The sequence below is a fragment of the Homalodisca vitripennis genome, chromosome X, assembly GCF_021130785.1.
Source record: "Homalodisca vitripennis isolate AUS2020 chromosome X, UT_GWSS_2.1, whole genome shotgun sequence".
NCBI lineage: Eukaryota > Metazoa > Arthropoda > Insecta > Hemiptera > Cicadellidae > Homalodisca > Homalodisca vitripennis.
Window position 1 is genome coordinate 37,182,195 of NC_060215.1, and position 25,777 is coordinate 37,207,971.

The window sequence follows — 25,777 nt, forward strand, 5'->3', positions numbered from 1 at the left end:
TTGTTGTCAGATAAATAGAAAATTGATTATCAACCTGTGATTATAAATGTGCCAATTTCTTTGTGAGCAACACTGAATGGATACTCTGCCTTTGGTTAAAAACAATGGAACAAATTTTGATGTGATTTGTGTTGAAAAGTTATTGTATTAATCACATTTTACTGAATTTTATTGTGTTCTTAGAAATGCAATCTCTTTGCTCTTCTCCTTAACAAAGACACCCACATCATTCTGAGCAGTATCTTGTACTTTATCAGCACTGTAACGAATTGAATATAATTTTGTTCAGTGAACTAGTTTATGTTGGAGTATCATCTAGAACACAACATTCAAGCTGCAGAGGGTAATAAAAGATAATTGACTATGGTAAGTGTCAGGTTGTATTATTTTACAATGACATTAATTATTCTTGTAATATCAAATAATAGTTTTGCATTTAATATATAAGGAAATATCACCTAGTTAGTTTCAAATCAGGACCAGTTTTGAAATTAAAGGCTTGTGTGGAACTCCTCTAGAATGCACTTTTAGGCTTATAAAAGGGTATTGTAAGTCTGAGGCAAACATATTATTCCTTCATGGGTATTTTTAACTTAAACCTTCAGCTGATATTACTAGTAAACTCACAGAATCATTGATTCATTGGCATTTGACCTTGCATAGCATATTTTTAGGATATTAAAAAAGTTAAAGCTATATGGTAAGGACTAAGTATTATACAGGGGTGCTGAAAAGTCCCGGGACGGTCTAATAACTTTTGAACTAATTACAATATAAGAACCAAAATTTACATCAAGCTTTTGCTCATATAAAACTATTATTTTATGTATTTCACCATGATATCTTGCTTATGGGGGACGTCCCGCTAGGGGTTGGTGAAAATTCTTAAATAGAAGCATAGGTCGAGTCGTACATCAAATTAAAGCTCTTTTTAATTAGAAACATTTTGGCGAAAATCTGACGTAAAACAGTTGACGCATTACAAAATGGCGGACACTCAAAGATTATAAAATACAGAATTTTTCAAATGCAAACATTCTGGTTGTTAGAGAAAACTGAGACACTTAATCTTTTATTTTACTTCAAATCACTTACCAAAACAGTTATAACAAATGTTCAAAGTGTTTTGCCTTCAGTTTGCTGACAATATCCCAATCGATTGTAGAACGCTGATATCGCATAGTTTATCTGGAAATTCCTTATCAGCAGGTAAGGTTATTACCTTCCTTATCTGGAAGGTAATCAGCTGGAGCAAACAAGACCAAAAAGACAACAATGAAATTGCCAGCTGACAGATACAGTTGTTTTATCAACTCAGTCACTTAGAAGTCTTCAAGCCCTAATTTTGCAAGTAGTTTCAGTAGTGCTAGTTTATTTTGCTATGGCGCTTTCCGAGAGAGAAAGAATAACTTTATTAATGATGCGCGGGTTTGGTGACCGTATTAGATCATGTGATGAGGTAAGGCATCTGTTTAATGATACTTTTTTCCCAATAGACCTCTCCAATTTCAAAATCTACTGTGGGAAGGACAATACAGCGGTTTGAACAGACAGGAAACATTGCAGATCTCCCTAGATCCGGAAGGCCCAAGACCGCGACCAATGAGGACAGAGCTTTAGACGTTTTACAGTGTTTTGTTGAGAACCCACATGAATCGATTGTCTCAATAGCACAACAACAAGGAATTAGTCGATATTCAGTCTCAGATATTTTTAAAAACTAATAGTTACAAAGGATATAAAGCTAAATTGGTGCAGGAACTAAGCGAAGACGACTTTGATCGTAGAATCGAGTTTTGCGAAGTTATGATGAATAAAATCAATGAAAACTTGGGATTTTTAGCAAACATTGTATTTACTGATGAGTCAACATTTTGCGTGAAATGGAACAGTAAACCGCCACAACTGCCGCTATTGGAGCGATACAAACCCACATTGGATGATACAGAACACATACTCAGCATCCAGAAAAGTTAAATGTTTGGGCCGGTATTGTGGGGCGGCATGTGGTAGGGCCATTTCTTTGTAGAGGGAAATTTAAACTCTGCAGTGTATTTAGCATTACTCCAAAACCAGATAATTCCTGAAATTTCAACGTGTTTCCGGTGATAATTTTGAAAAATATCTGGTTTCAGCAAGATGGAGCCCCTCCACATTATGGCGTACATGTAAGACATTTTTTAGACAATGTAAGTGGATTGGTAGGAGGGGAAAACAATAGAATGGCCTGCCGTTCTCCAGATTTGTCCCCTTTAGACGACTTCTTTTGGGGCTACCCTCAAAGAAAAAGTGTTTAAAACAAAACCTCAAAATTTGGATGAGTTGAGAAACCGTATTGTAAGAGAAGCTCAGGGTGTTCCTGTCCAAGCTTTAAACAATGCGATATCAGCGTTCTACAATCGATTGGGATATTGTCAGCAAACTGAAGGCAAACACTTTGAACATTTGTTATAACTGTTTTGGTAAGTGATTTGAAAGTAAAAAAAAGTAAAATAAAAGATTAAGTGTCTCAGTTTTCTCTAACAACCAGAATGTTTGCATTTGAAAAATTCTGTATTTTATAATCTTTTGAGTGTCCGCCATTTTGTAATGCGTCAACTGTTTTACGTCAGATTTTCGCCAAAATGTTTCTAATTAAAAAGAGCTTTAATTTGATGTACGACTCGACCTATGCTTCTATTTAAGAATTTTCACCAACCCCTAGCGAGACGTCCCCCATAAGCAGGATATCATGGTGATTAATACATAAAATAATAGTTTTATATGAGCAAAAGCTTGATGTAAATTTTGGTTCTTGTATTGTAATTAGTTCAAAAGTTATTAGACCGTCCCGGGACTTTTCAGCACCCCTGTATATGGTTTTTTTATAAACCAGAAAAAGTGTAAAATAATACAAATACGCATTTTACTAGAGCCTTCTCTTTTTTAATTTTTGTATAAATTATAAAAATTGTTTTGGTTTTCTTTATATAAGTTTCACTCATTATAGCTTTTACATTACTTGAGATAGTAAGATACTTCAAATGTACAAAATATACACAGCTTTGTGTTGAAAAAATATAACCTATTTATTGACAACACAAATAAAGTTTTTTTTAAAATACAAAATTGAAAAGTATTGTTTATTTAAAGTTAGTTTTTGATGATGAACGGATTGAATTTGAAAGTATTGACTAATGTGTTTTTGGTCATCATCACTGGAGTTAGGTCTTTTCCTCTTTCCTGAATGTGTGTAAGCCTAGGGTTAGGGCTCAAATATGTAGAGTGGATGCCATAGTTGCACCAGAAAATATGTATATCTTTTTATATTTGTGTTATCAGTGCAAAGAACTCAAATTCTTTGGTTTTTTCTGGGTGAATATGTAAATGATCATTACCCATATTCATTTGGGTTGTGTTACATCTTCCTGGCCTAACCAAATCCAATTTTATATCAAAACAATCTACCATAAACAACTAACATAAAAATTGTAATTGTATTGTAGCAACAGTGGTAACAATAAATGTCAACACTAAGCAAGGCAATAATCACGTGGCAAATCGCATAGTGGGCCGTTGCAGCTTTGGATTGGTGCCAGCTGATATTGTGTAGTTACGAAAATAAAATATATGAAATTACTTTTTAGAACAGAGAAATCCATTGGTGCAAGATACATCTATATAACTTAAACAGTTTTCACATAGTAATAGTGGAAAGTTGACTTATCAGTTCACCAGTGGTATAGATGAACGTTTGTGCCGTAGGTCATCAGTTGGAGGGTTAAGAAAAGACTAAAATTTCATCGTAAAACTTGTACAAAAAGATTTGGTATCAATTAAGGTAACGGCCGGAGTCGCCAATCAAAATTTCAATGTTATTAACGTATTCTGCTCGTCCTGAACTAAACTATATATTGTCATAGGGTGTGCAAATCACAAATAACTATGGTTTTTTAATAATTGAAATGAAAATTGTAATTTTGAGGTTATATTAGTGTACAGTGCTTCTTGTTATCTATTTTCAGCATTATTTTCGTCTGATAGCTTATCTGAATCTTGTGTGGTCAGAACAGCTTAGTACAGCACCAACAATCATCCTGTGCAGTAGCCTTCACTGCGTCATATTGTCTATTACTCAACCGTGACACGTTAACTCTAATACGGACAATAAGTTTTGAAGTTAATTATATGATTGATCGTGGATTATGTGAGCAGTTGAAATTTTAGGAAATCAATTTATCCAAACTGGTAACAAGATTTGTGGTATTAACCTATTGCAATTGTCCTAATTAAACAAAAAAACAAGGTTGTAGAGGATGAGTTGACAAATAATGAATTTTTGAACACTAAGTGGAACTACTTTTCTTGCAAGATAGTAGGAATTTATGGTTAGGTGAATTTACAATATTTGTTGGCTGTGTCAAGTTGCGTTCCTAGCTAGCAATAATGTCCAGAGGCATTCATGATCAGACCATTTACAATCTGATCTTTTGGTGATAGGTACTACCTCGAGGGATGTTTTTCATATATCACCATCAGCACGGAAGGTGCTGCTGTGGCCCACGATGATGGCCAGAGGCACTGTGTCAGGCTGATAAGAATTTTTATTCTCAGAAGGTCTAAATTAACAAAACTGTCTTTTATTTAGGTAAAATTCCCCTGATTTGAGCATTATTGTTATTTTATGTATCCAAAGATGGGGTAACGGTCGACGCCAGCAGCAACCAATACGAGGTTGGCTCACGATCATAACTAGACCATGTGATGTCCTTAGAACCATGAAATATTATTCCGATCAAGAAAATGAGTTACATTATTAATGTCTATAACTTCGTTATTTGCCATTGTCACCCCTTGAAACCTTATATTGTTGTGTTCAGGAGGATGATAGCAATATGTTAATAATCTATAACTCGTCTTTTGCCACTCTGGCCTTTAATTTCACATTTGCAAAAGATTTTTGTTAATAAAGATATTGTTGTTACTTGTTTAACTATAAAGCCGTTCAACGAAAACAACACCATCTTAAATTCATGAACATAAGCTTGGGAGTGAATAAGGCCTCCTCTTGATAGAATTAATCCTATGACAAAGTGACGGACTTTTGTCACTAGCTGTATATGCAAGATTTGTCATGATGACAATCGGCAGTATGAGGTATATTCAAAACGTAACAGAAATGTTTAAGTTGCCCGGGTTTTAAGAGTCCGATTGTCAAAATTTTTTATTATATTGATACTCATGCTTCTGAAATATAATAAAATTTGCAACTGTAATCATTGTTTACTTTTTCAGTGGCAGCTGCTAATGTGAGATGTGTTTTATGAACGCATACATTTTTGTTTGTTAATAAAAATGGATCAAAGAATTTGTATAAAATGTTGTGTGAAAAATTAAACTGTGTGGCAAATGTGCAAAATTAAAAAGGCCTATGGTGAGTCTGCTATGAGTAAAAAAAGGGTTTACAAGTGGTATAAACGTTTTAAAAATGGCTTGAAGACATTAAAGGTGACAAACGCTCTGGACGCTCCAGCACATCAACAACCAATGAAAATCTGAAAGAAGTGGAAGAAATGGGTATACGTTATCGGTATCTTATGATCAGAGAAGTCACTGATGGTGTTACCATATCAATTGGCTCATGCCATGAAACGTTTTTGAATGTTTTGGGTATAAAGCGTGTGGTAGTAAGATTTGTCCCAAAATTGTTGAATTTTGAATAAAAACAGTGGAAGTTGCTCAGGAGCCACTAAATGAATTCAAGGATGATGTAAAATACTGAAATGTGTTATAAAAGGTGGTGAAACATGGGTTTATGGATATATCATAGAAACTAAGGCTCAATCATCCCAGTGGATGTATTCTGGATTGCCAAGACAAAAAAAGTCTTAACAAGTTCAGTGGAATGTGATGGTTATGCTCACTGTGTTATTTGATTTTAATGGCACTGTGCATCATGAATTCATACCACAAAGTCAAAGGTCAATAAAGAGTAATACCTGCAAGTCCAACACTGTTTTCATGGAGAAATCCGATAAAAATGTCCGAATTTGTGGCAAAACAATTTATAGCTTTTGCACCATAGCAATGCACTTGTTCAGTCACCATTGCTTGTTTACGAATTTTTGGCTAAAAACAGTACTGTAACGATGCTCCAGCCTACATATTCTCCAGACATGGCTTTGTGTGGCTTTTTTAATCCAAGAATAAAGAGAACCTTAAAGGGCTGTTGTTTTACAAGCATAGATTGTAGTGCATTGATGAAAGAGCTACAGGCTATCCCAAACATCGAGTTTGAGAAGTGTTTTGAGGATTGGAAGAAAGGCTGACACAAGTTCATAATATCTAATGTTGCTATTTTGTAGGTGACAACATTAGTGCAGATGAATAAATAAATATACAAAAAATTAAAATTCCCGTTACTTATTGAACATACTAATATATCCAAGAAATGCTACTGTGACAAACCTTCGCTACCATGTGTTTTAAGATGTTATATTCATTAATATTTGATAGTCTTTCAGTGTTTTAATGTAACTATGTGTGTTCCCAATTAACATTTCTTTAACAATAACTCATCTTTCTTTAAAATTCTGTGTTTGGATAAATCTAATCCTCAAAAAATAGATGAAAAGAACAAGTAATCTAATCCTTAAAAAACAAGATGATAGCTCTTGCAGGCTTGTTTAAGTATCAACTGACCTGTGGTCTGGGATTATTGTAACACCATGCACTTTTAAACAGTTTTTCTTGTACAAAAAAAAAGAAAAAAAAGTAAAGTAAAGAATGTCTTATTTTACCAGGCGAAGTTACAAAGAGACCTGTGAGGATTTTCTGAAGCCTATGATGGCAGGATAGTTGTAAAGAGTTTAGTGGCGTCCTCTCGTTAACAAATCTAAACATTCAAATTTTTTATTACTGTACAAAAGTTTTGTTAATATACTTCCAAATCATAGTAGATAATATATTAAATGAAATTAAAAATGCCTTTATTAAATAATAATAATAAATTTGTTTATTTGTCGTAAAACATGTTACATACATTGACAAAGTCTAGTTCAGCTACAGACTAAATAGCATTGTCTCTAAATAATATTTAATAAGTATAATACACAAATGTGAGACGTATAATAACAATATAAGATATTAACTGTCTAGTTGAGAATTATACTAATTATATCATGAGTTTATCTTAAAACAATCATTAAAAGTCTATTTTGTTAATAGAAAAAAACTCATCAATATTATATAAAGGGTTTTTTACAGCCATTCATAAAGTTCATTTTTACAAATTTTAAGAGGGCATTTTTCTATCAGATGTTTCAATTTGTTATGCACCTTTAAGCCAATTACAACATGACTATTCAAAGATTTGCTCAGTCGACAATATTCAATTAAAATGTTATTTCTGTTTCTTGTGTTATCATTATGTTTTTGTGTATGGTTTATTAAGTCCTTATTATTTAAAATGTAAACAGATAAGTCAAACAAATATAAATTAACTATTGTAAAAATTCCTTGGTTAATGAAAACAGGTTTACAATGATCGAGATATTCAGCTTTACCAATAATTCTAACAGCTTTCTTTTGAAGCACCAGTATTTCATGAACTCTAGCACTATTTCCCCACAGTATTAATCCATATCTCAAAATTGACAAAGTAGCCAAAATATGCAGTCCGAACATAATTTTCACTTATGCAGCAAGATGGATGTCTCAATGAAAAATAATTCTAGATAATTTAGTGGTCTACATGAAAGATTATTATCAATATCAATTCCTAAAAGGCGAAGTACATAAAGAGGCGAAGTTAGGGCAATCTAGCCCTCTCTACCATTCAACCTTGTACCGTATATAGTACATTTACAATAGTTTGATACAATTTTGTTATTTTATATTTAAAGTATAAGTTAACAATTTAATGCAATTTTATCAAACTATGTAAATTTACTGTATATAATATGGGGTTGAGTAAATCATTAACTTATACTTTAAATAGAAAATAACAAAATTGCTTAACCTTACAAAATTAAGTGAACTTAAAGTAATATTAAAATGAATTCAAAACGTAAAATACAAAAGAAAACTTTACAAGAAAAATTCAAAATAAGAACAAGAAGAAAAGAAATATTCAATCAGTCTAACACACCGATTGACCACATGACCACAACAAGCAGCACCACCCATCACTCCCACAGGTCCTTCAGCAGCAGGCCCCTAACCCCTGCCATGAAACTTGTGAACGGTCGGTCCTCAATACAACTAATATCATCGGGGAGGGGGGAATACAAGATACAAGATCGTTTATTTTCCATTAAGTAATACAGTGATTACAATAGGCATCATCAGTTACATTTTGTTATTATCTACAAACAAGATTGTTCAATATCATAAATAAACATATAGATACACACAAAAATAAATAGCACATATAACACAGACATTATAAAATATTACATAAAATAAATTAACAGTTATTATCAAGTTTGTAAAATTGATCCTGCTAAAGCGTTCGTGTCACATGTCATGTACTCCTCAATATTATAAAATGGATTTTCTGCCAACCAACCCTTGAGTAATAATTTAAATTTATTTAGTTCAAGGTACCAACATTCCTTTGGCAGTTTATTAAAAAGTGCAATGTTCATGCAATAATGGCTGACCTGGGCTTTCTTGAGCCTTACAAATGGTAATTCTAGCTTATACTTAGATCTCGTATTATAATTGTGTATGTCCTGTCTTAGCTGGTAATTATCAATATTTTCCCTAACATTGACTAGAGCGGAGAAAATATACATGTTTATAACCGATCCTTGTGGTACACCAACTTGCACATTTTTGTAATCTGAGAAATCAGAACCCTGAATCACAATTTGACTTCTGTTTGTTAAATATGATGATAACAAGAAAAGTTCTTTACCCCTAACTCCGTAGCTGTGTATTTTTTTAACAAGAAGCTTGTGTGGTATACTATCAAATGCTTTTGACAAGTCAGTTAGAGTAGCAGAGCATGGATCTCTGTTTTCAAAACTTATGAGGACCTTTTCAACAATTGATTGAACTGCTTTTGATGTGTTTTTTCCTGGTAAAAATCCAAACTGTTCTTCACACAAAAGCGAGCTACTGTCAAAAAAATTATACAGCTGATCTTTAACACAACACTCAAATATTTTACTCACTATAGGGACTAATGATATTGGCCTGTAGCTAGAGGGACTGTTTCTATCACCTTTCTTGAATATTGGTGTAATCCTCACTACCTTAAGTTTGCTAGGAAAAATCCCTTGATCCAAAATCATATTAAATATATATACTAAAGGTTCAGCTATTGTGTCTATTATTTCTTTAAATATCTTATTAGAAAACCCATAGAAATCTTCACTTTGTGATGAGCTAAACTTAGATACACACAACAAGACATCCTTGACAGTAATGGGTTTTCAAGTAAAGTACTTTCTTTCAAAGGATCTATAAGAGATAAAACTGTTTACATTTTGAATAGCTAAATCAAAGTTATCATTTGGATGTAGGTTATTCATTTGGCTAACACAATTTACAAAATAATTATTAAAAGTATCAGAATCAATTGTAGTCTTTTGATATTCCTTGTTACAGTTTGATTCAGACTTAATAACATTCCAAGCAGCTTTACACTTATTTTTGGATGATAGAATGTAATTTTCAAAAGCAATTTGTTTGGCCCGTCTTATTTCAGCCTTGTATTGCTTTCTGATTGTAATGTATGCAGTTTTGTGAACATTTTCATCAGTAAGATCTTTGTGATTTTTATATCTATCATAAAATACCATAACAGAATCCCTGTAGGATTTAAGTTGAGGTGTAAACCACTTATTTTTTATTTTATTTTTACTTTTGGACTTATTTACCTTTACATTTTTTACAGGGCAACATTCGTCATAATTAACACTTAATATGCTCAAAAAATAAGTCAAAGCTTCGTTTACATTAGCATACCCATACAAGTAATTCCAACTAAAGTTATTTAAATTTTCTTTAAGATAAGATACAGCCTGGGAGTCTAAAGATCTAACCTGTTTAGTGATTACGTTAGCTCTACTTTTGAGATTGTCAAGGCTACTAAAGTTTGCTAAAACACCAAAATGGTCTGACATACAAGCATCTACAACTTTGCACTGCACTTCGTCATTGCTTATGTTAGTTATTATATTATCAATGCAAGCTTGGCCTCTAGTCGCTTCCATGTTGACACAATACATATTATATGATCGTAATAAGTTAAGAAAAGATTTTGTTGTTTGGTCATTTTTAAAAACATTAATATTAAAATCCCCTGTTAAATAAAAATTAGATGAGTATTTTTTACTTAAATACTCCAGAAAAATATCAAGACATTGAAAAAAATTTCCACATTAGACTGTGGTGTCCTATAAATTGAAACAATTACAGTGTTTAACTTTGTTATGTAGGCAGCTGAGACTTCAAAGATGCTATTTATAGAAAATTTACTGACATTTATGACTGAAAACTCCAGGTGAGACTTGATAAAAATAGATGAACCCCCATTCCTAAGCGGTGGTTGCCTGCAGTAAACTCCAGCAAGACTGAAACCCTCTGGAATGTACAGAGGAATTTCTTCTGAGCATAGCCAGTGCTCATTTATTGTAACAACATTGCAGTCAATATAATTCAAAAATAACTCTAACATATCTAATTTGTTTCTAATGGATTGAATATTGATATGAAATACCTTGAAACCATTAAGACCTAGGTTGTTTCTATTATTAACTAAGGGTGAGGATCTGCAGGTGGTGGTTCCGAGTTTCCCGAATATATTCTTTAAATATATTTAAGTGTAAGGTGGGATATTATTTGGCTGCAAAAGCATTCTATATTTTTAAAGAGGTGCTTGAGAAACTCATGAGGGGTGCAGTATGTCTATCTAGATTTTTTGTAATATCGGAATAGCAGATCATTATTACAGTATTTACATAAAGTTTATTCTTGACGGTTTTGCCATTATATTATAAAACTTTATATAATTTTAAAATTCATATTATGTGGATAGCAGATTAATTTTGATTCTTGTACATAGAACCTTACTTTACAAACAAGTATTTTAAGAAATACTTTACTTAAATTAAAATCTTAAAATTTGACATATAGTATATACCTAGAGACGGTGTGTTAACTATCAAAACAGAGTCTCAAGCGTATGTGTATGTCCACAAATGGTTTGAAAGATAAATTGTATTGCCAAATTGGATGACATAATTTTCTTGAAAGTTTCAATGTTTATGATAACTTTTAGAATTTACTTATTGTAGGATACTTTAGTTTAAGGCTGAAATTGAGAAAGGAACACAATATGGAAATCTAGATCACATCTTAGCAGAACAGATATTTTCTTGCTTGAATGTGCTTAAAAATGTAATGGTAGATATCTTGATTAAATAAAAAAGAGTCATCAGGGAAATGTTGACTGTAATCTAACTTCTTGGCTACAACCATCCAAGATCCTGCTGTGAATGTTATTTTTATTTCTTCAGTTGCCGTTCAAAGCCTTAAATCAATGCCGGCGGCAATCTGTTGTTCAAATTATCAATGAAGAACGAGGAATATCAGAAGAGGGAAATTCCAAAGCAGCTCTCCAAGCAGAAGGAAAATATTCTGCGGTTGTGAACCTTGAGCATGATGCAACTGACAACAAAAATGTTGCAGATGAAGAGGCTGGAATGCAGAATTTGAAAGTAAGTATCTACATATGTCTCACACTGTTATGTACAGACATGTCGAACAAAGGTGCTACTAGTGCTGTGGCACCTCAACTAAGTTTTGACTGTTTCTTGTAAGTAAAACTTCCATAACAGCACTTAAACCGGTACAAATGAATTAAACCGATAAATATATGAATCTAATCAAATACTTGGATTTTAAAAATATTAAAAAAACAAGAAAACATGAGTAAAAACACAAAAACAGTAATTTTTAGTTTAAAAAAAGAAATAACTGAATGGGAATTTTCCAGAGTTGAGGTTGACTCTGGACCCATTTATCAATAAACAACATATAATAGGACTCAGAATTAAAATCAGCAAAAGTATACAGGGTGTTCATTTAAAAACTTCAAATTTGTATTAAGACTTATAGCCCAAGTATCAAAATTCTGTAAACGGGTGTGTATAGTACTAATTGGGGGAACAAAAGAAATTATTTTCAAAATGGGGGTGCTCACCCCCATGCCCCCCCGTACCCAAAACCAACATTTTTAAATGGCAACTAATACCTTGTGACACCTCAAATTGAAGCTCATAAAAAATGCTGTATTTTGGTAAAAACAAATGAAATCGGCCAAGCCGTTTGGTATCAGCAGCCAATAATGTAATTTCTTACACAATAATTATTAGTCTACAAACTTCTGTACTACTGCTAATAACAAAACAATTACTCACTGAATACGTTGTAAATCCTTTGCAAACTTCAAATAAATTGTTCATTGTTGTTCAAGCAAAAAATAACCTATTTTCAAATTTTTGCCACAATTTCAAATTTGGGTTGGTACAAGGTATTAGTTGTTTGAAAATTTTGGCTTTGGTGCTGGGGCCAAAATAATTAATAAATTTGAAAATAGCCTTTTTTGTTCCTCCAATTAGTACTGTATATTCCCGTTTACAGAATTTTGATACGTGGGCTATAAGAGTTTGAAATTTTCAAATGAATACCCTGTATATGCATTGAAGTGATTGACTGGTGAGTTGAATCAGGAAGGCCTCATTCTGGCATATTTTGGACTTTACAAGCCCATATGACTTATGTTCTGATCGTTGTGGAGGAGCTGCTCAATCTCATGATTTTTTTTTATTAAAAAAAGCTCTCGAAGATATTACTAGAGCAAATAGACTGGTTCATTCCAGAAAAGGTTTACAAAGTTAAAACTTTTACTCTATACTCTCTGTGCATATTTTAATGTGTATTGTGTGTAAGATTAAATTCTGTAAAAGTACAATTAAGATATGAGGTACATCCAACTTACCACAAATGAAACTGTTTAAAATTGAGACAAATCTACGGTATCAAGCTTATGAATAAATTAATATTAAGGCACTAAATAATATAATGATTATGTATTTTTTTCTTGTGACTGGCATATGTTTTTAGGGAAATATTCTGTGGCTAATAAATTTTTGCATTCTATTTGTTTAAAGATGCATAAATGTAATCCCGGTATTAGTTAAAAACTAATCAGTTTTTCAGAATAATGACATTCTTAAACAATGAATTGTTTGTTATTTAATAATTTGAAACCAAGCGGTTTGTCAAAACAGTAACATTCTTAAATAATGAAGTGTTATGTTATTTCCCAAAACTCAAGAGCACAAACCAACAACTGACTATCATCAGTTAAAAGTCAGAAGCAAACTGTAATATTGTCCAGGTGAGATGCAAACCAGGAGATATCTGCATATTTAAAAGTTAATTTCAGTCTAAGTTATTCAACACTCATTTTCTAGCTTTGTTTTATTATTTCTAGCTTTGTTTTATTAATGTCTCAAATGCCGAAGGGAAAAATCACTAACACGTGGTAAAGATTTTACATTTTATTAGTTTTTTCACTTTTATGAAAATTAAAAATGATGCACATTATCGTTTTTGTTTCTTGAAATTGAAATATGGTGAAAACTATATTTCAACTTTATTCTATCTTTTGTATATAAATAAAGCTAGCTGTAAAAATTCCTAAGTTTTCATAACTAATACTTACTTTTGGACCTATCCTCTGAAGATTAATACAGTAGGCTACCTTATTATTAGGATTTTGTTCAAAGTACATTGGTCTCAAAGAGTTCAGATTTTCTTTATGTATGTACTTAAAAACTTTGTTTTATATTGTTTTTATTCTAATGTTGTTAGTGTTCTATATACAATTTTAATATATCATCTCTGCAATGACATTTTCTTATTAGCAGGTACCAAATAATTCTTCCGAGACTGATCAGGGAGTCACTGACCAAGTCAAATGCTCTTCAAAAGGCACAGATGACAAGTCACTTCTGATGAGAGAGCTCACCAGTGACCTATCACAGGAAGCAGGGATTGATAATAATCTGGAGATAACAAATATAGAGAACAAAACTGATGTTTCATTAAGTTGTGGGGGCAATACTTTACAAGTCTCTGAACATGTTATTGAATATGAGTCCAGCTTAAATTCTGAATCCACATCCACCAACTGGAAAACTGAAAGTATCCCTATTGAGGTTGAAAACAATGGAAGTTTTGATGATAGCAAGGGAAAATTTCTCTCTGATGATAGTTTATTTTTCATGAGAGTTACTGTGGTAGTTTCTTTCTTATCAGTCGCTGCGTTTGGAATGGCTTTAACTACTTTGTTTATGATCAGCCATTAAAAATGTATAAAAAAGAGGAGTACAACTGGTTTATAGAGTGTGAATTGGTCTTTAAGGAAGTGAAGAAATTTAAATTATAGCCCAATAAAAATGTATCATAACATTTTATTAACTTAACCAAAAGTTTTGGATATTTTTGAAATTACCATTTTAAAAATACTTAAATAAGACACAAGTTTATATCTGCTATCTAGCTGTGACATGACTTCTTTGAACCTTTCACCATTTTCAATAGGGTAGAAAGGGAGAAGTGCTGTATTTTCACAATTGTATAGCAATGGAAAGAACAGTTTTTTTTTATATATTATTGTAAATGAGATTGTTCTGTAAAATATTAAATAATAAAATAGTAGTGAAAGAAAATATAAAAGATCATTTACACCCATACTGTGTAGTGTAAAATAATCAGTGGGATAGCTTATATTATCTATCAAAACACATTTCTGTGTTAAAAATTATACATTCAATATAAAATAATATACATTATAATTGTGCCAAACTAAACTCTTATGATTACACCTTAATTTAACTTCTACCTGATAAGAATTTGGCTTCATGTTGATTTATGAATTCAAAATTAATTAATATTTTCTACTCAAACACTAAAAATTGGATATTCTGGTTCTAGACTATTAGAGCTGATAAAGTGTAAAAACACTAGTCACGTACACTTTGATAGATAAGACTAATTAATTGTAATGATCATGTTAACTTTTATATAATGTGTTCTTTACAGTATGTCATTAATAGCATTGGTGCATAGTAATAAATAGATCATTGATATACGTAAAAGGTGATGAAGTTCTACTATTATCTGCAAAAATACCCATAGTAACAGTCTATACTTTTGAAGATGTGTAGATTTACACTACGAGTAGTTGAAAGTGTTTTATGAATTTACACTGTCGGAACAATGCTAAACATTCAGATAGAACAATGTATTCTGTATGAAAATCCACTATAGAAACGTTTTTAATGTTATAATGATTATTTGGTGGTAATTGATTATTGTCATGGGTTTTTAAATAGTTTGGGCAGTTAAAAAGTGCCATGACATCAATGAGAAATCATCATTCTGGATGGCTTACTTTGTAGAAACCAGACATTCGGAATGAGATTGGAAAAGTTCTAAAATATTAAGGGAGATTGTAAAATTTTGACCAGAAGGAGACATATCAGAGCACTGTCAGATTTAAAAAAATTAAATGAAAATTACTGCATTGGTGTTATGAAAACGACGAGTTTAAGTTATATAATTTAAAAAAAAATCATTCATAGATCCTTATAGTGCTCACATTGCAGCAGCAGTTTGAAAGTTTAATAAGATTGGTCGGATTTATGAATGCAACTTATCACAGTGATGGCATGTCACATTGCAAGAGTGATAAGATGGTTGTATCACTTGTGCTGTCTTCGGTAACAGACACATGTGTTATGGTTTGTGTTATTATGTGATAGTTTTATTACTTCCATGTTCCAGATGACAGTGTTTGTGAACTCAAGCCACAACATGTATTTCGTAATAGTTCCATGTCACCAAATGTTTCGATGTGATTTGTCTGTTTTACTTCATTTGTAATTCTTTAGGTGGTTTCACACAACAAGCTCGCCACCAGTAGAGCATCGTTAGTAATGTTATCTTTTGTTTACATACACACAATGTCATCCTGGTACATAACTTCTATCCTCCCTAGGTTACTCACGCCGTGTTTTCTCCACAGATCAGTTCATTTCTGAAAGTAAACGTAACAAGGTGGAAAAACAACTTCTAAGTACAATCTAGTTTCACTGACTGAGCTTTTATAGCTGAAACAACACCTTTGAGACAAGACTCACAAGAACAACCGAAACAAAATAGTTAGAGAGAGATATTTGAAAAAGAAGTTTTTTCAGTATCTAGAAGAAGAGTACAGGTAAAAAATATAGTTGTATACAAAAAATATCACATAATATTATATAACACCTTTTAGTTACAGAACTATTTTGATATCATAATAATACTCTTTCTTAATGCACGTATAAAATTACTAATTTGTAATATGTCGAATTTAAATCAAGTACGTATTCTATACAATGAGTAGTTTTTAATTAAAAAATATTTTTCCCCTTGAAAAACGATTAATACTCCTAGTGTAAACCAACAGTTATAATCAGTCATGGCCACATTTCTCACTTGATACCAAATAACTTGCTGGTACCATAAACATGGTAAGCCCCAACTGCTGCTGCGTTGCCATTGCTGTTCAGATGCTGTGGTGGCAATGTGTTTGTACATATAGTGTGAAACAGAACTATGTGTCAGTACAAGATCCATCTGATAAGAGGTCTAGTTGCAGTCAACTTAATTTTCTCTTGTGGAACACTGTATTTTATAATAATTTTGTATAGAAAAATATAAGTTTAAAACTTCTTTATTCTTTGCGTAGAGAGCCCCTATTTCAAATTAACTGTAGGTTACGTTTCATCCACTTTGGCATGTTCGAGATTGTATTTTAATTTTATACCTAATTTAAAATTTCTTTGCAAAGAACATGGACTATTTTGGGAAAAGTCAAAGGTGAACTGGTGGTTAATATAATGGGAATCTTGTTTGTACTATAAAGCAGTAAACAGACAAGCCACGCATGACAAGATTGTCTCATGTTTAATTTGCAACTGTATAAAGTAAGCATGTGCCCCTATTTGAGAGGCTTTGTTCATGCTTAGCTCATTCAAAAAAACTTGAGCTATCATTTTTTTAGAGTTTAGATAGACAATAAAGAGTTCCATATCCACAGGCCTCCAATTTTTGTCTGTGTTACTGCAGCAAAAGCCACACATAAAATGAGCTGGGGGACAAGCAGAGTTATAAAATTGCATGTTATAAAATTGGTTTAACACAATGAATGTGGTGTACACAACTGACAATTATTCCGGCTCTCCTAAAGTCGGTACATAACATTGGAGGTGTTAAACATTAGAATACACACAACTCCTATAGAAAAACTGACAGCAAAATTTCTTATAAGTTAGGGTTTGTAGGTTAAAAAAATATACAAACAAGTATACTTTAACATTTAATAGACAAAATAAATAAATTACTAAAAGTGAATAACTATGAACAAAACATGTTAACACATAGAAATGTAATATTACTTTTACTATCGAAGCATTAAAATTAACAGTAGTGTTAAAGTAGTGTGTTTTTTATCTCCAACTCCGTTCATCTTTAATTTTTCTGGCTAATCATTAATATACTATTCTTAAGTTATAACAAGAAAGGTTATATACACAAATGAGTTGCCATTATTTAAATCTTGATATAACCTTGTATGCAAATAAATATTCAAAAAGGACCAAACTTAAGAATATTTCTTGAAATCCTAAGCTAAGGACTTCCTGCTTGGATACTATTGTACAAGGATACTGAACATATTTTTAATAATTTTTAAATGGCTTGTCAAATTGTACAAATATTCAAAAGTATTATAAATCCTGCTTTATTGCCCTATTTGATAATATATAATGAAAAAGAAATAATGTTACAAGCAGCAAATCCTTTTGATATTCATTTATATATTATAGATATTGGCCAAGATGATGTATATTGATGATTGTCTATCATCAAGATATTGTAGCAAACATTGACAACCTATTACAAAAGCTGTTGTTTATAAATAAGAGTTGACACAATTTTTAGTTTCGATGTTATGATACTTATTATAGTTTTAATACATAAGTTCAAAGATATTCAATTCTATCATAGACAAAACACAAGAAAACATTGTTTAAATGGTAAAATACTTAATTATTACAAGATCTTAAAAATGTTACTGTTATTGTATTTGTCACAGTGCTCTTATAGATACAACAATTACAAAAATAACAATGCTCACAACAGATATTATTGCAATAATATCTGTTGTAGGATAGAGCCAAATAGTTTCTCCAAAGGGTGGTTGAGAAGGATTGGTAGTTGTAGATGTTGGAAAAGTAACTTTTGTATATGGCATAGGGGTGGTTGAGGATAAATGTTTAGTTGGAGATTGTGTAAAAGGAGGAGTTGATGAAAAAGGAGAACCTGTGACTGGGATTGTAGAACTATTAAATATTGTAGTAGAAGTTACATTATGAGTAGGCACAGTTGTTGTAACTGTTGTATTTTTGGAAGAGGTTGTTAAATTAGATATAGTTGTAGGAATATTTGTATAATTAGTAACAAGTGTTACAGTAGAACTTGAAAACAGAGGAGTTCCTGGAGTTGTAGTACCATTAAATGTTGTACTAGAAGTCATGTGTTGGGTAGAAACTATTGTAGGGATTGTTGTATTTTTAGAAGAGGATGTTAAATGAGAAGTAGTTGTGGGACCCATAGTAGAGTTAGTGATTGATGTTACAGTGGAACTTGAAAAAAGAGGAGTTTCTGTGGATGACTTTGTAGGGGATTGAGTTGTGGAAACAGTAGACAAGCTTGAATTGGAGGTTGTTACAGTAAATACTGAGGAAGATGAACCAGTGGGCTGTTCAGAAGTAAATAATGAACCAGTGGGAGGTTCAGACGTAAATGGTGAGCCAGTTGGTACCTCCGAAGTGAATGATGATCCTGTTGGTGATTGTGAGGTCATAGGAGAAGCTGATGATGCCACTGATGAATGCACTGTACCTGTAGGCGCTTGGGTAGAGTGAGGTGACTCAGAAGTGTACGATGATCCTGTAGGAGGTTGAGAACTAATTGAACCTGTTGGCTGTACTGAAGATATTGAGGAATGAATTGGTGGCTCAGAAGAATGCCACGCAGTAGAGTGCAACGATCCAGTAGGTGTTTCTGACGTAAATGGTGATCCAGTTGGTACCTCCGAAGTGAATGATGATCCTGTTGGTGATTGTGAGGTCATAGGAGAAGTTGATGGAACCACTGATGAATGCACTGAACCTGTAGGCGCTTTAGTAGAGGGAGGTGACTCAGAAGTGTACGATGATCCTGTAGGAGGTTGAGAACTAGATGAACCAGTTGGCTGTACTGACGATATTGAAGAATGAATTGGTGGCTCAGTAGTGAATGATGATAATGTTGGTGATTGTGAGGTCATAGGAGAAGCTGATGGAACCACTGATGAATGCACTGAACCTGTAGGTGCTTGAGTAGAGTGAGGTGACTCAGAAGTGTACGATGATCCTGTAGGAGGTTGAGAACTAAATGAACCAGTTGGCTGTACTGAAGATATTGAGGAATGGATTGGTGGCTCAGAAGAATGCCACGCAGTAGAGTGCAACGATCCAGTAGGTGGTTCAGACGTAAATGGTGAGCCAGTTGGTACCTCCGAAGTGAATGATGATCCTGTTGGTGATTGTGAGGTCATAGGAGAAACTGACGGTACCACCGATGAATGCACTGACCCTGTAGGCGCTTGAGTAGAGTGAGGTGACTCAGAAGTATACGATGATCCTGTAGGAGGTTGAGAACTAGATGAACCAGTAGGCTGCACTGAAGATATTGAGGAATGGATTGGTGGCTCAGAAGAATGCCACGTAGTAGAGTGCAACGATCCAGTAGGTGGTTCAGACGTAAATGGTGAGCCAGTTGGTACCTCCGAAGTGAATGATGATCCTGTTGGTGATTGTGAGGTCATCGGAGAAGCTGACGGAACCACCGATGAATGCACTGACCCTGTAGGCGCTTGAGTAGAGTGAGGTGACTTAGAAGTGTACGGTGATCCTGTAGGTCGTTGAGAACTAAATGAACCAGTTGGCTGTACTGACGATATTGAGGAATGGATTGGTTGCTCAGAAGAATGCCACGCAGTAGAGTGCAATGATCCAGTAGGTGGTTCAGACGTAAATGGTGAGCCAGTTGGTACCTCAGAAGTGAATGATGATCCTGTTGGTGATTGTGAGGTCATCGGAGAAGCTGACGGAACCACCGATGAATGCACTGACCCTGTAGGCGCTTGAGTAGAGTGAGGTGACTCAGAAGTGTACGATGATCCTGTAGGTCGTTGAGAACTAAATGAACCAGTTGGCTCTACTGAAGATATTGACGAATGAATTGGTAGCTCCGAAGAATGCCACGCAGTAGAGTGGAATGATCCAGTAGGTGGTTCAGACGTAAATGGTGAGCCAGTTGGTACCTCAGAAGTGAATGATGATCCTGTTGGTGATTGTGAGGTCATCGGAGAAGCTGATGGAACCACTGATGAATGCACTGACCCCGTAGGCTCTTGAGTAGAGTGAGGTGACTCTGTAGTGTACGATGATCCTGTAGGAGGTTGAGAACTAGATGAACCAGTTGGCTCTACTGAAGATATTGACGAATGAATTGGTAGCTCCGAAGAATGCCACGCAGTAGAGTGGAATGATCCAGTAGGTGGTTCAGACGTAAATGGTGAGCCAGTTGGTACCTCAGAAGTGAATGATGATCCTGTTGGTGATTGTGAGGTCATAGGAGAAGCTGATGGAACCACTGATGAATGCACTGACCCTGTAGGCACTTGAGTAGAGTGAGGTGACTCAGAAGTGTACGATGATCCTGTAGGAGGTTGAGAACTAAATGAACCAGTTGGCTCTACTGAAGATATTGACGAATGAATAGGTAGCTCCGAAGAATGCCACGCAGTAGAGTGGAATGATCCAGTAGGTGGTTCAGACGTAAATGGTGAGCCAGTTGGTACCTCAGAAGTGAATGATGATCCTGTTGGTGATTGTGAGGTCATCGGAGAAGCTGATGGAACCACTGATGAATGCACTGACCCCTGTAGGCTCTTGAGTAGAGTGAGGTGACTCTGTAGTGTACGATGATCCTGTAGGTCGTTGAGAACTAGATGAACCAGTTGGCTCTACTGAAGATATTGACGAATGAATTGGTAGCTCCGAAGAATGCCACGCAGTAGAGTGGAATGATCCAGTAGGTGGTTCAGACGTAAATGGTGAGCCAGTTGGTACCTCAGAAGTGAATGATGATCCTGTTGGTGATTGTGAGGTCATAGGAGAAGCTGATGGAACCACTGATGAATGCACTGACCCCGTAGGCTCTTGAGTAGAGTGAGGTGACTCTGTAGTGTACGATGATCCTGTAGGAGGTTGAGAACTAGATGAACCAGTTGGCTCTACTGAAGATATTGACGAATGAATAGGTAGCTCCGAAGAATGCCACGCAGTAGAGTGGAATGATCCAGTAGGTGGTTCAGACGTAAATGGTGAGCCAGTTGGTACCTCAGAAGTGAATGATGATCCTGTTGGTGATTGTGAGGTCATCGGAGAAGCTGACGGAACCACCGATGAATGCACTGACCCTGTAGGCGCTTGAGTAGAGTGAGGTGACTTAGAAGTGTACGGTGATCCTGTAGGATGTTGAGAACTAAATGAACCAGTTGGCTCTACTGAAGATATTGACGAATGAATAGGTAGCTCCGAAGAATGCCACGCAGTAGAGTGGAATGATCCAGTAGGTGGTTCAGACGTAAATGGTGAGCCAGTTGGTACCTCAGAAGTGAATGATGATCCTGTTGGTGATTGTGAGGTCATCGGAGAAGCTGACGGAACCACCGATGAATGCACTGACCCTGTAGGCGCTTGAGTAGAGTGAGGTGACTTAGAAGTGTACGGTGATCCTGTAGGTCGTTGAGAACTAAATGAACCAGTTGGCTGTACTGACGATATTGAGGAATGGATTGGTTGCTCAGAAGAATGCCACGCAGTAGAGTGCAACGATCCAGTAGGTGGTTCTGACGTAAATGGTGAGCCAGTTGGTACCTCAGAAGTGAATGATGATCCTGTTGGTGATTGTGAGGTCATAGGAGAAGCTGATGGAACCACTGATGAATGCACTGACCCCGTAGGCTCTTGAGTAGAGTGAGGTGACTCTGTAGTGTACGATGATCCTGTAGGAGGTTGAGAACTAAATGAACCAGTTGGCTCTACTGAAGATATTGAGGAATGAATAGGTAGCTCCGAAGAATGCCACGCAGTAGAGTGGAATGATCCAGTAGGTGGTTCAGACGTAAATGGTGAGCCAGTTGGTACCTCAGAAGTGAATGATGATCCTGTTGGTGATTGTGAGGTCATAGGAGAAGCTGATGGAACCACTGATGAATGCACTGACCCCGTAGGCTCTTGAGTAGAGTGAGGTGACTCTGTAGGGTACGATGATCCTGTAGGAGGTTGAGAACTAGATGAACCAGTTGGCCCTACTGAAGATATTGACGAATGAATTGGTAGCTCCGATGAATGCCACGCAGTAGAGTGGAATGATCCAGTAGGTGGTTCAGACGTAAATGGTGAGCCAGTTGGTATCTCAGAAGTGAATGATGATCCTGTTGGTGATTGTGAGGTCATCGGAGAAGCTGACGGAACCACCGATGAATGCACTGACCCTGTAGGCGCTTGAGTGGAGTGAGGTGACTCAGACGTGTACGGTGATCCTGAAGGGCGCTGAGAACTAAATGAACCAGTTGGCTGTACTGAAGATATTGAGGAATGAATTGGTGGCTCAGAAGAATGCCACACAGTAGAGTGCAGTGATCCAGTTGGCTGTACTGACGATATTGAGGAATGGATTGGTTGCTCAGAAGAATGCCACGCAGTAGAGTGCAACGATCCAGTAGGTGGTTCAGACGTAAATGGTGAACCAGTTGGTACCTCTGAAGTGAATGATGATACTGTTGGTGATTGTGAGGTCATAGGAGAAGCTGATGGAACCACTGATGAATGCACTGACCCTGTAGGCTTTTGAGTAGAGTGAGGAGATTCAGAAGTGTACGGTGATCCTGTAGGAGGTTGAGAACTAAATGAACCAGTTGGCTCTACTGAAGATATTGATGAATGAATAGGTAGCTCCGAAGAATGCCATGCTGTAGAGTGCAACGATCCAGTGGGAGGTTCAGATGTAAATGAAGAACCAGTAGGTAGTTCTGACGTAAAGGATGATCCTGTTGGTGAGTCTGAAGTCATAGAAGATGCTGATGACATCATTGATGATTGAGGTGATCCAGTAGGCAATTGTGAAGTAAGTGGCGATTCAGAAGTGATTACTGATCCTGTTGGTCGCCCAGAAGTGTAAGAAGGATTAGTTGGTTCCTTTGAAGTAAAATATGAGCTTGTGGGTGCTTCTGAAGTTAATGAGTGTTCTGATGGTATTACTGACGAGTACTGTGATCCTGTAGGTACTGGTGATGTAGGAGGTGATTCAGTAGATTTAGCCGAATTTGCTGTTGACTGTGAAGGTATTATTGAAGGACGTATTGATCCTGTGGGTGTTTGCGAACTAGCAGAATGTGGAGTAGTGGATCCTACAGAAGTAATAGGTATTTCTGAAGTGTAATATGATGAATGCAACGAGGTTGGATTTTCTGATGTTACTGTAAACTTTGATGGCGGTATTGAAGATTGCATTGAACTTGACAGTTCAGAAGTAACTGGAGAATCTGAAGGTTCTATAGATGTATGATGTGAACTTGATGATTTGGATGATGACTTGGAACCTGGCGGTTGTGCTGTTGAATATGGTGTTTTACTAGGTGCAACAGAGGAAGATGAAAATTTTGAAGATTGTAATGATGAATATTCAGAGCTTGTTGGTCCTTGTGAAGTATTTGGAGTTTTTGTTGGATTTACTGATGAATAGAATGCTGTCGGTGCCTCAGTAGTAAATGATGATTCTGATTGTGGTTGTGATGAATGAGTTGATTTTGTTGGTTCTTGTGAAGTAAAGTTGGAGCCTGTAGGTTCGCTTGAAGTACTAGTTGATTTAACTTTTGCCGAAGTTCTTGTGGATCCTGTTGGTTTTATAGATGAATAAGAGTTTGTTGTAGTTTGTTGTGGTGTAGTTGATTTGGTAATTGGCCATGTTACTGACATTGATGTAGAGTTGGATGGATTATATGATGTGAAATAGGCTGTCTCAGTGGTACTTTCTGTTGGTACAATTGTAGTGTGTTGTTTATGGGTAGACTGTTTAGTAAATAAAGGAGTTGTTGATGAAAAACTCAATAAAGAAGAAGTTGAGGTTGACGAAATTGTTGATATATTAAAAGGTACTGTTGTAAAATATGTTGTTATTATAGGTTTTAGTGTGTAATTAGTAGTTATTGATTGGGTGGTTCTTGAAGGAGTAGCAGTTGAATGAGTTATTGGACGCACAGTTGTCGAAGAAGTCAAAAAAGAAGGAGTTGTGGTTGATGAAACTGTTGTTACATTAAATGGAATTGTTGTTAAATGTGTTGTTATTGTAGGTTTTTGTGTGAAATTAGTAGTAGCTCTTGGTTGGGTAGTTCTTGAATGAGTAGCAGTCAAATGAGTTATTGGATGTACAGTTGTTGTTGAAGAAGTCGATAGAGAAGACATTGTGGTTGCTGAAACTGTTGTTACATTAAATGGTACTGTTATTAAATGTGTTGTTATTGTAGGTTTTAGTGTGGAGTTAGTAGTAGTTATTGGTTGGGTTGGTGTTGGCTGAAAAGTAATTGGTTGACTAGTTTTTGGATTTGTAGCTGTAGAGGATTTTAAAGTTGGTTTCCTAGTTGACGGTAATGTGTGGGATGATGTAATAGGTGGACTCGAAGTGGTAGAGGTATTCACAGCACTTATGATCCATCGATAGTTAGTTGTAATGTTTGTAAACAACCCTGGTGTTGGTATGGCTGAAACCAGTCCAGTCAAGACATTATTACATACTAATGGACTCCCAAGATCATCCTGAAACATACAGACAAAACTAAATTATGGAGTTATAATATTTATGGCAAGCCATTGTATTTATTACTGTTGCCAAGCAATTAAAAATGGAATAATTAATTGGCAATGTTTGTTAGTGAGTACTTTGCATTTGCTGTATTATATGAAGTGGAATAAAATGTTGGAATGGCTAACAGATTTACTAGTTTATAGTACACAGCCTTACAAGTGAATTTGGAAATTTTTATACAGGATATGTGGAACTACATAACTCACAACCATTCAGGAGTAAAAAATCAAATATCATAAACAGGGTTAAAGTTGTGTTTAAAATTTAACGTCTTATTGGAATGACGAGAGTGATTTATAAAATTTCAAAGGAAAATAAAATTAGTATCTTAAACAACCAGCCATTTAAACATTTAAAATTCCAATCATTAGATTGTACCAATTAAACAATTTAACATTAGTAGTATAGGTATGCGTTTCCTTTTTGATATAAGAGAGTCAAGAGATATGCATTTTTATTCCTAAGAAATCACCACAATATACAGCACTATATTTTTATATTTTAGTAAGAGAAATTTATACAATCTTAAAAATATATACTATATCTAGCACAAAAAATATTGATCTTAAATGCTGTTCTACCTTTTTTTATTCAGGTTTAAATAAAACATTATAGCTGCAATCCATTTTGTAAGTAATTTATTTATATTAATGTTTAAAAGGTGTAATTTCCTACTTGGAGGTATATTTATATA

At 34.7% G+C, this 25,777-nt stretch overlaps 3 protein-coding genes across 5 annotated transcripts in view; 1 reads left to right on the forward strand and 2 right to left on the reverse strand.

Annotated features, from left to right (window-relative positions):
- The first annotated feature begins 225 nt into the window (after window positions 1-225).
- LOC124368916 lies at window positions 226-14,738 on the forward strand. Of its 2 annotated transcripts, none has more exons than XM_046826461.1 (3): window positions 226-366; window positions 11,508-11,708; window positions 13,926-14,738. In XM_046826461.1, the coding sequence occupies exons 1-3, from the start codon at window positions 364-366 to the stop codon at window positions 14,364-14,366; spliced, it is 645 nt and encodes a 214-aa protein (XP_046682417.1). In that variant the 5' UTR covers window positions 226-363; the 3' UTR covers window positions 14,367-14,738. The 2 variants fall into 2 exon arrangements, with proteins under 2 accessions (XP_046682417.1, XP_046682416.1); XM_046826460.1 differs by having other exon boundaries at window positions 232-366; window positions 13,923-14,738.
- Window positions 14,739-17,409: 2,671 nt separating this feature from the next.
- LOC124368918 (putative GPI-anchored protein pfl2) lies at window positions 17,410-21,055 on the reverse strand. Its single transcript, XM_046826464.1, has 2 exons — window positions 19,199-21,055; window positions 17,410-19,123 (listed from the first exon to the last, which is right to left on the reverse strand). Exons 1-2 carry the CDS (start codon window positions 21,053-21,055, stop codon window positions 18,194-18,196), a joined length of 2,787 nt encoding a protein of 928 aa, XP_046682420.1. The 3' UTR covers window positions 17,410-18,193.
- Window positions 21,015-25,777, reverse strand: part of LOC124368917 (mucin-2-like) — a 58,914-nt gene continuing 54,151 nt past the window's right edge. For both annotated transcript variants that reach the window (XM_046826463.1, XM_046826462.1), the window contains exon 7: window positions 21,015-25,034. In XM_046826463.1, coding sequence (XP_046682419.1) covers window positions 21,015-25,034 — 4,020 coding nt within the window. The remainder of the gene's footprint in view (window positions 25,035-25,777) is intronic.